Genomic DNA, 17,739 nt, shown 5'->3' on the forward strand with positions numbered 1-17,739 from the left:
TATAGACAGTGTTTTTACTGAAAACCTCAAGCCTTGCCCTCCGTTACTGAGGTGTTACATTTGCACGTTGTTGAGCCGCGGCGATTGCTTTGGTTCAACGTTGTGACTCTTAATCTGTGTTATTAGCATGACATTGTTGTTGTGCGGCACTTTTGCTGCACACAGGTCTTTCGTAGCCAGCACAGAAAAAAATTAAAAGTGCACGCATGTGCCATCTAGTGGCTGTGGTTGAGTGTGAGTAGAGCGGACTGCTCCATACACACACACACACACACACACACACATACACAGAGGTCTTTCATTTATATATGTCTAATTACTGCTGTTACCGATGAACAACATATTATTGACCAATAAAAGGTGAAGGTCATATTTTAAGTACTGTCACTCTTATAAGCCTTTAATCATATGTAAATATATATACATTTAGTTACAGTATTTTTACACGTTTTCACATTTGTTTTTGTGCCATCTACGTACCTTACAAAATACATTACTTCTACATTCCCATAGATGGCATTTAGAGGTTTTCCAATACAGAATGCACCGATTGTGTCCATGATGAACTTTTGGATTGAACTTTGGATTCATTTTTGATTTTCCAAAATGTTACATAGTAGAAAGAACTAAAAATGAAACATTGAATTTTAAGGCACTGTAATATGAAAATTAAATACTCTAGCAAAACTCAAGTTAGGACTGTCTTTTTACTCCAGCTGAAAGGAGCACTACATTTAGGCACATTCAAAAACTACAAACAAAATTCCAGTGTTGTGAAGAAATAAGCATAATTGACAAAATAAATTAAAAATGAATACTTGAACATGAAACCAACATATAATGTGATAGCACACTAAAACCTGCAAATCATGTCAGAGTCCTATTGTACTTCTCAGAGGCATCCCCTCTTCATTTTTATTTCTTAAGTTCCTTGGTGTAATTTATTTCCAGTTATGCCAGAATGTGCCGCAGGCAGTAAGATCTGTTGATAACTTACTTTCATGTTGGAGCAGGAACACAGAAAGAACAGACAGAAACACATGCCACCCACATGAGCTCATTTTTGTTACATTAACATTGTTCTGCTCTCTACTAAAGGACTGGCTTTTAAGAACATACCTACTGTAGAATGTGAAGTGTAACATACTGGAACTGCTTTGTTCTTTGATGTACTTAAACATTCAAGTTAACCCTGGATGCATTTTTGTAGTTTAAGATGATCTTTCAAAGTTTATTTTAGATCTAAAATGAAAAATATATGTTCTAATTAATTAGTCTTATTGAAATTTAATTTGATAAGAATTTATAAAACTACTGATAAATATTAGTTATTCATAGTACAGCAACAGCAACATTTATTTCTATAGCACATTTTCATACAAATGATGTAGCTCAAAGTGCTTTACAAGATGAAGAAAGAAAAAAATATAAAAATTTGGCAATACTAATTAGGAAAGAATAAAGTAAGGTCCTATGGCCAGGGAGGACAGAAAAAACAAACAAACAAAAAAACTCCAGAAGGCTGGAGAAAAAAAACCAAGGGGGTTCCAGGCCACGAGACCACCCAGCCCCCACTGGGCATTCTACCTAACATCAATGATCTCAATCAGTCCTCATGGTTTTCAGGCTTCACGTAGGAGGAATTAGATTATGACGGTCATGTAGACCTCTGGCGTTCAATCCATCAATGTAGGGACTGCATGCTGCTTTGATCAGGTGGTGGTGGTGTAGATCGCCACCACAGAAAACTAGAAAGAGAACAGCAGAGAAAGTAGGGGTTAGTATTGATTTTGGAGCCATGAAAAGAAAAAAAGATAATTAAATGCATATACAGAATATCAGAATTACACTAAAATGAAGCTATGAGAAAGCCATGTTAAAGTATTGTGTTTTTAACAGTTTTTTTAAAGTGCTCCACCATATTAGCCTGGCAAATTACTATCTGTAAGCTATTCCAGATTTTAGGTACCGGTACATAGAAGGACGCCTCACCATTTATTTTAAGTTTAGCTGTTGGAATTATAAGCAGACACTCATTTGAAGATCTAAGGTTACGACTTGGGTGTAAGGTGAAAGGCATTCAGAGATATAGGATGGAGAGAGATTATTTAAGGCTTTAGAAACCAGAAGCAGTATTTTAAAGTCAATTCTAAGTGTATCGGGTAACCAATGTAGCGACATCAAAACTAGTGTGATGTGCTCGGATTTTCTTTTCCTAGTTAAGATTCTGGCAGCTGCATTTTGCACTCTTTGCAATTGATTGATGTCTTTTTCAGGTGGTGCTGAGAGGAGTGCGTTGCAGTAATCTAGTCGACTGAAAACAAAAGCGTGAACTAAGTTTTCAGGATCTTGTAAAGTTATAAGGGGTCTAATTTTTGCAATATTTCTTAAGTGAAGAAATGCTGTCCTAGTAATCTGTTTAATATGTGATTTAAAATTTAGGTCAGAGTCAATAATTACCCCTAAATTATTTACCTCTGTCTTTACTTTCAAATATTTAGTTGCAAATAATAATGTTGCAACATCAGCTCTTAATGAGATGGCAGTTCAGTGCAATCAAACACACACCAGACTCTTTAAAACAGGGACAATTTAAAGTTACCAGTAAACCATTCACACATATCTTTCAGATATGAAGATGTCCCACATGGTAGTAGAGAGTGTGTGTACTCTCTACTGTTTCCTTCTTGGAAATGGAATTCAGCTGCTTAGAGCTGTGATCCTAATACACATACAGTGCAATATATCTATTATAATAAAAAAATCTTGGGAAGAGAGACGAGACATGACTTTCTCAGAGAGACACTTTCACGTCCTGCGAGACGAGACTTTGTGCCAAGAGATTTAACCACGTCCGGGGCCGAAAATAAAAGTCAAAGAGTGGATGACAAAGTAGAACGTCAGAAAGAATTCAAAAATGTTGGCACAATACACATGCAGAGCAGGTTAGAGATAATGGAAGTAGGAAAATTCGAAAGTCTCAAAAAAATGATTGTAAAGATCACATTGGCGTAAGCAAACGGAAATTATTACTCAGTAAAATAACGGAGCAACGAAAAGAGATTGAATATATTGTTCGGATTTAAACTTTAAGTCAAAGACTTGTAGATCGTCTAATTCGTGTTGCCATCAGGGAAAAGTAGTGTTTCTTCCCACTGAAGAGGTGTATCCACGAGAATTAAAAGATTTATTGTTTGGTGAAAGTGAAATCCACATACGCGAGCAACAGAGATGCGAAGTTGCAGCCGCGTATCGCAGGCAGGCAGGGGGGTTGGTGAGCGAAGCGAGCAGTATAATTATATGATATTTTATCTCCACGTTCACTTTTTGAACAAAATATGAAGAGATGCATGTTCATTACTTAATACACTGAGCCACATGCAAAGCCACACTTGCTCAAATAGGGTCAAGTTTAGCAGTGATGGTCATTTTAACAGCAGACACTTGAAGAAAAAATTGAGTCTCAGAGAATACCCATGACAACAGAGGGAAACCATGCAAAAGCCAAACAAAGAATTCTAGCAAGGAATACAGGTCCAAGAACTATGAGGGCTCCAGTGGTACCTGTGAAATTTCCCAATTATATTATATTGTTGTCTTAATAAATGTCAGTAAGCACAAGTCAAGACTAGTTTTCTGTCCTGTGTACAGCTTATCCATAACATACAGTATACAGTTGTGGTCAGAAATTTGCATACACTCATGATGAACATGAACGGTTCCTTTAGTGGGGTGGAATGATTGTACAACATACATCATTAATAACTCTTAAAAAAAAAAAAAAAACTTTGGTGAACAAGTTTGAATTTATTTTGGATTTTGTAAAATCCTCACAGGGTCAAAATTACAGTATACATACAGGCTCAAATATATACATACACCCCAACTAATATTTGGTTGAATATCACTTAGCAAGTTGCACCTCGAGTAGCCATGAACAAGCTTCTGGCATAATTCTCACTTTATATTTGACCTCTCTTCTTGGCAGAATTGGTAGAGTTCATTTAAATTTGTTGATTTCCTGGCCTGGCTTTTAAGCACAAGTCCACAAATTTTCAGTAGGGTTGAGGTCTGGGCTTTGGGAAGGCCATTCCAAAAGGTTAATGTTAGCCTGCTTTGTCCATTCTGCAGCCAGTTTTATTGTATGTGTGGGATCATTGTCCTGTTGGAACACCCAGTTGTGTCCAAGTTGCAACCGTCTAGCTGTTGATTTGAGGTGATGTTGAAGAATTTGGAGGTAGTCCTCCTCCTTCATTATTTCGTCCACTTTGTGCAATTTACCAGTACCACTGGCAGCAAAACAGCCTTGGAGCATGATGCTACCACCATCATGATTCACAGCTGGTACAAAGTTATTGGGATTGAAAGCCTTCCTTTTACTCCGCCAAACATACATCTTGTCATTATGGCCAGACAACTCAGTCTTTGTCTTGTCTGACCATAAAACTTTCCTCCAGAAGGCTTTTTGCTTGTCCATGTGGAGAGCTACGAATTTCACTCAAGCTTGAAGGTGTTGATTTTGGAGAAGAGGCTTCTATCTTGGATGGCACCCTCTCGGTCCATGGCAATGTAAAACTCACTTGACTGTAGACCGTGACACTGGTGTTCCAGCAGTTTCCAGTTCATGGCAGGCATGGCCTTGGTGGTTCCTAGTTTGTCCCTGAACATCCCAACCAATTTCCTCTCAGCTGAGGGTGATATTTTGGGACTTCTTCCAGACCTTGCCAAAGTGAGGACACCTCCCAATAACTTGTACTCGTGCACAGTTGTTTGAATTGATGATCTTGGAATCTGCAGTTGTTTAGAAATGGCTCCAAGAGACATTCCTAACTTTTGTAAATCTGCAATTCTCTTTGTTGGATCTTCATTAAGCTCCTTGGACTTTCCCATTGTTCAGAGTGTTGGTCAATCTAATGAGTACTGTCAAACAAACCCTTTCTATGCTGGCACAGAGAAGCCACCAGCTTTAGTCAGTTATGATCACTAATGAGAATTTAATAGGCCTTGACTCTGTCAAGTTAAAAGACATTGTAGAACCTTCAGTACCACTTATTTAAAAATTTAAGTGGGTGCAATTATGTATTTGAACCTGTATATTGTAAGAAAGAAAGACAAACAGAGAACAGGTTTGGGGATCCACCCTGTATATTGTAAAAACAATTGCTTAAATTAAAAAAAAAAAAAAGTGTCTGGTACAGAGTCCGAAATGGGACTCACTAGCAAAGTGAGGTGGTTGTGTTTTATAGGCGGGTCCAGGGAGTTTGGCGGAAGTGGGGTCAGCAGGAGGGCGTGGTCAGGAAGGGAGTGCGGGAGCTGGGAGTGATTTAGCTGGGCTTGCCTTCTGGGGATCTGTAGGAGAGGGAGAAGAGACATTAGTGCCCTGACTCCGCATCTTACCCTCAGTTAAGCCCTTAGATTGCCTCCCAAAAACACGTGTGTGACAATGTATAATTTTGACCCTGTATGGATTTTAGAAAATCAAAAGTAAATTCAAACCTGTGTTTTTTAGAGTTATTAACGATGTATATAGTACAATCATCCCACCTCAGAAAAGGAACAGTTCAAAGAAATCATTGAATGCCCACAATTACCATCGCACATAACCATGATGAGCGTATGTAAACTTCTGACCACAACTGTATATATGCGATATTTGAATTCTCTTGATTGACAGTTCAACAACCTTATGATTTGTGGGTAGAAGCTGTCCCTGAATCTACTGTTGCGAGTGCTACTAGCCTTATACCATTTTTCAAAATGGAGAAGTAAGAAAAGTGTCTGTGGGATGTCTGAGGTCTGTAATTATACAACACTCGCTGCCTTATAAAGACAACAGTATATGTCTTGATGAAAGGACAACTGGTGCCGGTAGTATTCTGTGCTGCCTTCACCACCCTCTGTAGTGCTTTACATTGTTGAGCATACCAGAATGTGACGCCTGTAGTGAGGATGGACTCCACTGTGCACCTTTAGAAGTTTGTGAGACGTACCAGGTGTCCTTAGAAGACCTGTGTGCCTTTTTGACAAGAGTCTAAATGTGTTGTACTCACCTCAGTTTGTCAGATATGGTTACTCCACCTTTTAAAGCTGACCATTCTTTTAGTAGCATCTCCTCTGATTTAGATGGAAGTGCAGTCTGTCCTGTGTTTTTTGAAGTCAACAACCAGTTCTTTGGTTTTGCTGACATTAGCCATGAGGCTGTTGTCCTGGCACCAGTGAGTCAGCAGATAAACATCTCTGTAATCTGTCTGATCATTCTTGGTGATCGGGCCTGTAAAGATGGAGATAGGAGCTACTGCATGTCTGGCTACATAGTTGAGGTGAACAAGAAGTGCAGAAGGGGGCTTAGCATACTACTTTGTGGAGAGCCTGTGCTGAGGGTCAGTGTGTAGGATACAATACTGCCAGTCACACATTTTGAGGTCTGTTGGTTAGGATGTCTAAAATCCAGTAGGAGAAGGTGTCACTAGGTGCTAAATTGAGGATTTTGGTAGTCAGCTTTGATGGTAAGGCAATTTTAAATCCTGAGCTGTACTCTATGAACAGGACTCTTGCATAACAGTTTTTATTATGTAGATGTTTCAGGATGGTATGAAGTGCAAGGGATATGGCATTCTCTGTGGACAGATTGTGCCGAATTGCAAACTGCAGATGATCATGACTATCTGAAATGTGAAGTTCAGTGTGTTCCAGCACCAGGCTGTCAAAGTTGTTAAACTAGTCACATAGTGATAGACTTTAAAACACATTTAGAATGTATTATAATTAATGGTAAGTAAATTTTAATCTAATTAAGCACCTTATAAAACGCTCTGGTCCATTTTTAAACTGTTTATTTACTTCAAAGTTTCAGGGTGTTGGTGCCTATCTGAGAACCACTGGGTGCATAGTGGGAACACACCTTGGATGGGGTGCAAGTTCATTGTAGGGCACACTTTCACATGCAAACTGTCACTCATTCAGTAACTTGCACCAAGGCAGATGTAGAGATGCCAGTTAACTTAATGGTATGCAGGCGGAAAAGCCATGGAGTGGATGATCACATTCCACACAGGCTGCTTATAAAAGGTAATTCTAAAATGTTATTGAGATCGAGTGCCATTTTGTAGTGGCACTTTGGCAACAATGATTAAAAGACCATACATTCTATGGCTGCCTCTGCCCTGAAGTTTTAATTTTGTGAATTAGTGGTATCATTCCTAGTGCTCTTTTTGCTTCATCAAAGGTTTCCTGCATCAGCTGTTTGCTGCTGATAAGAATCCTGCTTTTCTTCTTGTGTTTATCTGAGGAAGTTCCTGTTAGATGTGTGTGTGTGTGTATATGTGTGTCTTTTGTTCCCTGGATCCTCTGGTGTCAGGATGCTGGATTAGAAAACAAGAGGAATAGCTCTGTATGTGTTTTTAATTGCTATATTTGGAAATTTTCATTAACCACATGTGTGTTGATTTGTAGAATGTGTTGGGTGTAACTCAGATTTAAAATGAAGCCAGTGCTTCTTTCATTAAATATGGTTTTATGGAATTATATTAAAAGCAGTCATATGCTAATAGGTGTGGCCATGGTGTTGGGCTGCCTTGAATTGCTGCTTAAACATGGTACAGTTGAAACTTGTTTCTTAAACCAAATGGGGACAAAGACTGCTTTGTAAAGGTGAACCTTAACCACCTTTGAGATCCGTCAAACCTATTCAGTTAATTGTGTTTATTAAGTCGTTTACAGTTCAAAAGGAAGTGAACTATCTGACTTAGTTATTCTTAGGATCACTTTAAAACATTTATTAGTTTAAATTTTTAACAAGTTAATATTCTTTTTGTTTGTTTGTTTCCTAATTCGTAAAGTGAAATATTAAAAATGAGCTCTGACTTCATAAGTAACAGGTGGGCATTAACTGCTCTAAAACTGAGGGCATCACCAAACCCTGAGCTTTTAAACCCCACAGATCATCACAGCTAATCTGGGATCAAGTGCAGCAGGTGTTACTGAACAGCTGTTGGCCTCATAATACTGAAACGTTTTTCAAACTTTATCAGATTCAGTTGCAGCCAGTCAGCTTTAAAGTCACTGTTGAGAAGACTGCACAAAAAACTATTACGTTAGTATTCTTCGATTTCCAAGTTGCACGATTAATCCTGGAATAATTAAATTAGGTAGTATACATCTCCCTTTTTTAAAATCTGAAAATTCAAAATTGATCTGATGGTTTCAGATCTCTCCATCCAGTTATATGTTATTCCAGACAACACTGTATGTTTTGAGCTTGAAGCATAGCCATGTTAAGCATCAAGAACATATCAGGTTCATGCCCTGAAGCTGTTGACTGGAGATAGATAGATAGATAGAACTTTATTCATCCCCAGGGGAATATGGGTTTTTTCAGATGCTATTTAAATAAATACATACATAAATAGATATATGTAGTATGTGTGTGTGTGTGTGTGTGTATATATATATATATATATATAATATATATATAATATATATAATATATACTAGGGGGCTTTGCCCCCTGCTTGCTTCGCTCGCCACCCCTCGGCCTGCACTATGCGCTAACCTCTTTGCAGTTCTGCCGCTTGCATGCGGATGTACAATTTAAAAAGATTCTTATTTTCATTGGAATTGTTACATATGCATAATAGAACTAACTATTTTACATTACAGCAAGTAATTAACCATATTAAAAAACAGTAAAACATAATAATTTGAAAATAAATTATGTTTCATGATGTGTTAGTTATTTGTTGCGTAATACAATTTCGTTCTGTTTGGTTTTGAAATTAACATGGCGAAAACGTTTTGAACTGACAGTTTTACTGCAAAACTTCAGTAAAAACAATTTTTTGAATTACATTTTCGTCAATATCACATTGAATTTTGATTCTGTGTTTGGACTTTCATCGTGACAACGCAACGTATAACTGCCTGTGATTGAATTTAGTTTCTTTCTCTGTATTAAATAAAATAACTTTTTCAATTGTTTGGCTCTGAGATTTGTAAATTGTCTTTGCAAAAGCTATTCTAACGGGAAACTATTAATATTTTAATACGAATGGCATATCAAGATCTTCTTTGTTGTCTAATGTTATCCCCTGAAGCTGTACTACATTACCTTTCTTGGATACATCCTTCTTTCTACAGTAATTCATGCCAAGGAAGACCGGATGGTGTTAACGGTTGTAAATATTCTTTGTGATATTGTAAGTTGATGTTTTCATCTTCTGCACGATCACCACCAACTGTTTCAGCATAGTCTATTGATACACATTTAACCAATTTGCCGTGTAACTGATTAACATTTTTGCCGTTAATTTGTTTGACTTCATCGTTTCTCGGTGCTAGGATTGCCCGTGTACTCATTTTTTCTGTTGATAACCTTTCGTGATGAAATTCTTCAATAAGATTTGATCATTATACGTCTTGTTTAATTGGAAACTTAAAGTGAGGAAAATGTTAAAATTTATAAGAGCTGAGAGAGCAAGAACTGTGTCTGTCAAAAGCATTCACACAAATGAGAGGTGAGAGTACCGGTTGAATATGGTTGAGAGGAGGGCGTGACTTGAAAAAAATGGCCAAAAGTCTCGTCTCGTAGGACTTGAAAAAATCTATTCAAAAAAAGACTTGTCTCATTGCAGGATTTTTTAATATAATAGACGTGCAGCATTGTTCATAATGGCACTCAATTTTGTTTTAATCCTTTCCTTTGCTATGACCTCAAGGTGGCCAGAGTGTGCCCCATAACTGCGCCTGTCCTTTTAATTACCTTTTTGATTCGGTGGGCCTCTTCAAATGATTTTACCAGTCTTTCAAAGGTCTGCATGATGTGAGACGTAAGTGCCACTGGTCTATAGTCATTAGATGAAGAGGCGCCTGTATTCTTTGGAGCAGGAACAATGTAGAATGTTTTCCACACCAGCGGCACATTCTGGAGCCTTAGGAAAGGACTGAACAGGTGGCAGAAGACACCACAAAGTTGGTGAGCACAGGCCTTTAGAACTTCAGGACTGACTCCATCTGGCCCTGCAGCTTTTCCAATGTGTAGCTTCCACCATTGTCTCCTTACTTGGTCTAAATAATAATAATTCTTTACATTTATATAGCACTTTTCTCACTACTTCAAAGTATTTCACATAGTGAGTGGAAAGCCACTTCAAACACCACTAATGTGTAGCATCCATCTGGGTGATGCAATGGCAGCCATTTTTGTGCCAGTACACTCACCACACATTAGCTATTATTTGGTGAAGTGACCAGAAAAATAGACAATTAGAGACAAGGGATTATTAGGGGGCCAGAATGACCAGGCCAAGGAGGACAGTTTAGCCTGCTCATTGGGATACACCCTACTCTTTACCAAGGATGCTCAGGGATCTTTTATGACCACGGAGAGTCAGGACCTTGATTTTACTTCTCTTTCGAAGGACGGCACCATTTTTACAGCACAGTGTCCTCATCACTGCACTGGATGCATTGGAATCCACATACAGACAGCAGGGTAAGCACCCCCTGCTGGCATCACCAACATAATATAAGGATAATAATGAAAACATTATTACTCACAAGTTTGGAAATTGTGTTGAGCAGATAGTACAATTACTTTGAGAGGTTGATGAATGAAGAGAATGAGACAGAGAGAAGGTTGGATGATGGGGAGATAATGAACTAGGAAGTTTAATGGATTAGCAAGGAGGAAGTATGGACAGCTATGAAGAGGATGAAGAATGGAAAAGCCATTGGTCCAAATGACATTCCTGTGGAAGCATGGAGGTGTTTAGGAGAGATGGCAGTGGAGTTTTTAACCAGATTGTTTAATGGAAACTTGGAAAGTGAAAGGATACCTGAGGATTGGAGAAGAAGTGTACTGGTACTGATTTCTAAGAATAAGGGTGATGTGCAGAACTGTACTAACCACAGAGGGATAAAATTGATCAGCCACTGCATTAAGTTATAGAAAAGAGTAGTGGAAGCTAAGTTAAGAAGGAAAGTGATGATTAGTGAGCAGCAGTATGATTTCATACAAGGAAAAAACACTACAGATGCAGCGTTTGCTCAGAGGGTGTTGATGGAGAAGTATAGAGAAGGTCAAAAGGAGTTGCATTGTGTCATTGTGGACTTGGAGAAGGCATACAACAGGGTTCCTAGAGAGGAGTTTTGGTATTGAGGAAGCTGGGAGTGGCAGAGAAGTATGTAAGAGTGCTACAGGATATGTACGAAGGAAGTGAGACAGTGGTGAGGTCTGCGGTAGGAAAGATGGATGTGTTTAAGGTGGAGGTGGGATTACATTAGGGATCGGCTCTGAGCGCTTTCTTATTTGCAATGGTGATGGACAGGTTGGCAGAGGAGATTAGACAGGAGTCCTCATGAACTGTGATGTTTGCTGATGACATTGTGATCTGTAATGAGAATAGGGAACAGGTTGAGGAGACCCTGGAGAGGTGGAGATATGCTCTAGAGATGAGAGGAATGAAGGTCTGTATGAATGTGTGTGAATGAGAAGAAGGTCAGAGGAATGGTGAGGATGCAGGCAGTAGAGTTGGTGAAGGTTGATGAGTTTAAATACTTGGGATCATCAGTACAGAGTAACGGAGAGTGTGGAAGAGAGGTGAGGAAGAGAGTGCAGGCAGGGTGGAGAAGAGTGTCAGGAGTAATTTGTGACAGACGGGTACCAGCAAGAGTGAAAGGGAAGGTCTACAAGACGGTAGTGAGACCAGCTATGTTATATGGGTTGGAGACGGTGGCAGTGACCAATAAACATGATACAGAGTTGGAGGTGGCTCAGTTGGAGATGTTAAGTTTTGCATTGGGTGTGACAGGGATGGACAGGATTAGAAATTAATACATTAGAGGAGAGGGTCTGCTAAGGTTGGATGCTTAGGGGACAAAGAAGACAAAGATGAGATTGCTTTGTTTTGGACATGTGCAGAGGAGATTAAGTTTTTCCCTAAGGACCATAAACACAGTGGTCAACAACAGAAACTAATTGCAACAAATGAGAAATGCAACAAGCTTACTTCCCTTTGAAATTCTGAATATTTGTAGCACTGCTATTGGCGACCTTTCTTCCACCATAGAAGGTTGGAGGTTGAGTTATACTGTATATCTATGTAATGTGTAATAACAGAAGTTATTTGACAGCATATAAAACCAATTACAGTAGAACCTTTGGTCACGAACTTTTCCAAACACATACAAATTGGGTTACAATCAAAAAGTTTGCCAAAATTTCACATCTGTTCACAACTACACACTCTGGTGGTGAACAAAAACACTGGTGGCCAGTTTCCCTTCCGGCTCGTACGTGCCAATGATTTCCCATTCTCTGTTTCCCATTTTCTTTTTTTGCGTATACAGGGCCTAACAAAGCACATGTTCAGTCTTTCCGTGTACATCCCTATGATCTCTCTGCGCTCTATTTCGCGGAGCTGGACTCTCCCTCAAAACTGTAACCTTCTCTCTACCCAGCTTCCTCCTCATTTCCTTCACCCCAGAACTCGACTCATGCAAGGTTAGTTTTCTTGGTTGTTTAGGGTTAGTTTTTGTATAAATTAAGGATTTTTCAAACTTTATTAATTTTTTCCCTGTGCATAAAACTCATAAATAGTTTACAGCGAGCAGTTTGTAAGGGTCTTGTACAAGCAGTTAGTAAGGGTTTAGCACGAACTCTTTTTTTTCTCAAGGTTTTCTCAGTGTTATTCAATGTTTTTACATTTAGTTTACTAGTACACTGTTCATTCTATGGTATAATTAACTATTTTTGTGCTTAAAAATCTTCAAAAAAATATTTACATACAGTTCAAACGGTCTGAAACAGATTAATCATATTTACATGCAATCTTATTGGAAAATTACGTTTGGGTTGCAACCAAATCGGGTCGCGTCCATAGTTTTGGAATGAATTATAGTCGTAACCAGAGGTACCACTGTACAAGAACACAAGCTTTGGAAACTAAGGGGACAATATGTTTTATGCTTCTTTGACAAGAATGCTAAAAGGTCTAAATGTTCCCCACCATGGGTGCCTACTCATCATAAACAATGTGGGGAAGAAAATGATAAGCCGTAATATAGATAATAATCTAATAATAATAACATTTGTTTCTTTAGCAAATTTTCACAAACAGCATGTAGCTCAAAGTGCTGTTGAAGATATTAAAGACTAAAATTAAATGAAATAAGAATAAAACAGTATGTGCTTACTAAATACAGATAAACAAGAAACAGATAAACTCCTTAATTATGGATTACATTGATAGATTGTTATTTTTAAGTCTCTAATTATTATGCTATGATTGGATGGCCAGAGAGGACAAAAAAAAAATGAAAACTCCAGCTGGCAAGATGTTGGAGTTCCAAAACCAAAAGACCACCCAGACCCCACTGGGCTTTTTCCCAAAGAAATGTGCGTAAGTAGTTCCATATTGTTTTTATGCTTTATCCTAGAAGAATCAATGCAGTGGGTCTTGTCGATAGTTGATGTGTCCACATTCTAACATCACAGTTGGCTACAGAGCACTTGGATCAATCACATCGTGGTTGTTCAAAACACCACCACAAAAAAGGAAAAAAAACAAGAATAGTAGAGGCTAATAATGATTGCAAGCCTATAACTTGTAAAATTGAAATCCACCATAATAACAGGATAAACGTCTGTGTGACTATCTGGTTGCTGTGTCTCTATCATTCCAACAGATGGTACATCACAAACATCAAAACTGCTTTTATGAATCCCATATCAAATGGCATGTAACAGAGACATATGAATTGCACGGTGCACTGCAAATGGTAACGCTGAGGTCTATGTTGATTACTTAGATTTCAGCCCATCTTAGGCTGGTAGCACAGCTAGTACATATACAGTGGCATGCAAAAGTGTGGGAACCCTTGCTTAAAATGTTTGTTACTGTGAATAGTTAAGTGAGCAAAAGATGAACTGATAAACCTCTGCAGATATTGTCCTCCGTTGTTCACCACCACTAGCTATGACTTGATCAATTAAACTCTTTACATTTGCTCTTGGCTAGTGTTAGATTGGCACTAAACTTTTGACTTCATTGTGGTATTAGCTTTTGAACCTCAGTACCAGTTCCAAAACATTACGAAACAGCAGATAACTTGACCCTTGTCTCATAGCTACTTCATTTCCCCAGCCCACAAAGATGTGTGTCTCCCTGCTCTGATGCACAATCATGCCACTCTCCACTCCACTGAACTTATCAAATGATTTTTTCTTGGAGTCTCCAATGTTTTTATAAATATATTTGTAGGAAGAGCAGGTGGGGTTCATTCGGGTTACCTAGGAGTTCTGATTGTGCTAATAAACGATGGAGTTTGAGGTGCTTGAAAAACACCATTTTCTTCCGGTGTGAACATTAACCAAATGCTGGTGCTGTAACATTTTAAAAATTGTTTTCTTGGTACATTTTCAATACCAATATACCATGCAATCCCACTATTGACACACTAAAAACCATTATCCATAGCCTGTCTCTTGCTGGAAAATCACATCATATACTTAATGAGCAGTGATATTCCTTTCTTTGCATACATAATTTTTTTTCATTTTATTTATAAGGCACTTTACATTTGTAGTAAATCTCAAAGTGCTACATAAAAAAAATTAACAAAGACAAAACAAGATAAAAACAGAGATAAAACAACAATAATTAGTGGTATTCCTGTTAATATGCTTTGCTAAATAGAAAAGTCTTTAGCTGTTTTTTAAAACAGCCCACAATCTGCTGTGTTCCCAAGTTCTCAGGTAGGGCATTCCAGAGCTGTGGACTAACTACTGCAAAGGCTTGGTCACCCATTGTACAAAGTTTGGTCATAAGGGGGGCGAAGGCGGTAGGTATTTGCAAAATGGTGGTTTCCTGTAGTGGATTGTAATATAAGGAGTTCCTTAAGATATTGCAGAGCATTTCCATGAATACACTGATGAGTGAGCAAACAGAGTTTGTATTCAATACGGAGATGAATAGGGAGCCAATGAAGTGACCGAAGGATTGGTGAAATGTGTTCATATTTCTGCACCCTCATCAGGATACTTGCAGCACTATTTTGAATTTGTTGGAGCTTTTGAAGGCTCTTGTTAGGTATCCTGATGAGGAGTGCATTAGAATAGTCCAGCCTGGAGGAGACAAAGGCATGAACCAGCTTTTTAGCATCACAAAGGGAGAGTCAAGGACGGAGTTTGGTTATATTTCGGAGATGAAGGAATGCAATTTTACAAAGGTGATAGACCTGTGTATCAAATGACAGATGGGAGTCTAATTTGACATATAATGAATAGCACTCATGGGTAAATGTCTAAAGGTAATCGTTACACTTTAGTGTATTTTGTGATTATTACTAGACTAGTTCATTTATCTAAGGCATCCAAATCGATAACTACCTGCTTGAAACTTTGTTCTTACCGCTATTCAATTTTCTTTTCACTCATGTGATAGAGGTTCAGTCCTTTTAGGGAAATGTGAAATGCAGAAAAAAAGGAAAGAATGCCTTTCTCCTGTCCACAGGTTTCTACATACAGATTTGGCAGTGATAAACATTTGTTATTATGAGCTGATGAATTCGTAGAGGTCCAGCACCGTAACCAATTTGTAATCAGTATGTCAGCATGTACTCTATTAGGAGACATCTGTGTGATGAATAATTTTATTAATTTCGCAGATTTAGGATAGGTATATGTACACATATAGGATTTACAGTACTTGCAGAATTAATTTGAACAGTCAGACAAAAAAAACAAACAAATCTGAATTGAATCACTTTTAACTGCAGTTTGAATGTAGCTTTAAAAACCTGGAGCAACATATAGACTCAAATGCAGCTGATACAGACTTTTGAAGCCATTTTTACCATTGTATCATTTCTCAGGCATTTCCCTCAACTTTAATATTGGGGGGCAGTTGCCTGTATGTCTCCCCCCATAGACAGCTCCTATGCTCCCCACTGTTTTGGTGTGTGTTATATCTGCTGTACTGTAAGTAGTGGGATTCTTTACTCCCAAAAGATACTGCAGTGGGTTGAACTGTTTAGCTCATCTTTATTTTATTATCTTAGTTAAGACTACACAGCTCATCCTGGGTATGGCAGAAATTGGAATAACAAGGACCATATTTCGTCTGGGTTTAGTTAGCAAGAGATTTTAACAGTGCTCACACAAATAAACTGAATTGCTTAAACATGTTCTTAAAAACTGTTTGTCATTTTGATTTTTTATGGTAAAATATTTTTTTTCTCTAGGCCTTTGAAGATCTTAGCAAGCTTATGGAGAAGGTAAGCCTGGTATTTTCTTAAGGGTTTCCAGCTTTCTCTAATGGAGCTGTGGAAACGAAATAGAAATAATTTTAATTATTGTACATATTCACTTGCAAAAAATAATTTATGTAACTCAAATTTCTAGGCAAAAGAAATGGTAGAACTATCGAAGTCAATAGCGAACAAAATCAAGGACAAGCAAGGTGACATCACAGAAGATGAGGCAAGTCTAGAAGTCTTTCAGTGAAAAACATTTTGACTTTTGTTTAAGTTTGTTTGTGTTTATTAAAAATCCATTTGTCATACATGTACTGTTTGAGCAGATATTGACTGGCATAAGGGTGTTTTGTGTAAACTGTACAAATTGATTTAAAATGATATGAGATGAGAAGTTTGAGTCTATACTCTTTATTTTAATGGAAGCCGATCTTCTCTGTATGCACACAATGTTTCTGCCACACAACCTCAAAGTATATTAGATCCACCCTTGCACTTAATAGTTGGTAACAACTTAACAACATTCGGCCTATTTCCCACTTACCTTTTCTGTCAAAAGCTCTTGAACGTGTTGTAGCTTCCCAACTCACTAACTACCTAACTTCTAATAATTTGATGGAACCCTACCAGTCTGGTTTCAGAACACAGCACATCTGTGAAACTGCTCTGCTACGGGTAACCAATGATTTGCTTATGGCAGCAGACTCTGGACAATCCAGCATATTAATTCTATTAGACCTCAGTGCAGCATTTGACACTGTCAGACATGACATTCTACTGTCCAGAATGGAGAACATGCTGGGTATCTCTGGCACTACCCTCCAGTGGTTCAAGTCCTATCTGACTGATAGGCAAGAGTTTGTTAGTCTTGGCAATAGCAGATTCAGCTCAGCGCCAGTCACACAAGGAGTTTCTCAGGGCTCTGTCCTCGGCCCTCTTCTCTTCTGTATTTACAGTTAGGTCCATAAATATTTGGACAGAGACAACTTTTTTCTAATTTTGGTTCTGTACATTACCACAATTAATTTTAAATGAAACAACTCAGATGCAGTTGAAGTGCAGAGTTTCAGGTTTAATTCAGTGGGGTGAACAAAACGATTGCATAAAAATGTGAGGCAACTAAAGCATTTTTTGAACACAATCCCTTCATTTCAGGGGCTCAAAAGTAATTGGATAATTGACTCAAACGCTATTTCATAGGCAGGTGTGGGCAAGTCCGTCGTTATGTCATTATCAATTAAGCAGATAAAAGGTCTGGAGTTGATTTGAGGTGTGGTGCTTGCGTGTGGAAGATTTTGCTGTGAACAGACAACATGCGGTCAAAGGAGCTCTCCATGCAGGTGAAAGAAGCCATCCTTAAGCTGCGAAAACAGAAAAAACCCATCTGAGAAATTGATACAATATTACGAGTGGCAAAATCTACAGTTTGGTACATCCTGAGAAAGAAAGAAAGCACTGGTGAACTCAGCAATGCAAAAAGACCTGGAC

General features: G+C 38.2%; 1 protein-coding gene across 1 annotated transcript in view; it reads left to right on the forward strand.

Moving 5' to 3' along the window:
• The window catches only part of vps36 (vacuolar protein sorting 36 homolog), a 76,178-nt gene that overhangs the window by 21,454 nt on the left and 36,985 nt on the right, over nt 1–17,739 (forward strand). The window contains exons 7-8 of the mRNA XM_028799250.2: nt 16,240–16,272; nt 16,400–16,477. Coding sequence (XP_028655083.1) covers nt 16,240–16,272; nt 16,400–16,477 — 111 coding nt within the window. The remainder of the gene's footprint in view (nt 1–16,239; nt 16,273–16,399; nt 16,478–17,739) is intronic.

This window comes from Erpetoichthys calabaricus, chromosome 4, assembly GCF_900747795.2.
Source record: "Erpetoichthys calabaricus chromosome 4, fErpCal1.3, whole genome shotgun sequence".
NCBI lineage: Eukaryota > Metazoa > Chordata > Cladistia > Polypteriformes > Polypteridae > Erpetoichthys > Erpetoichthys calabaricus.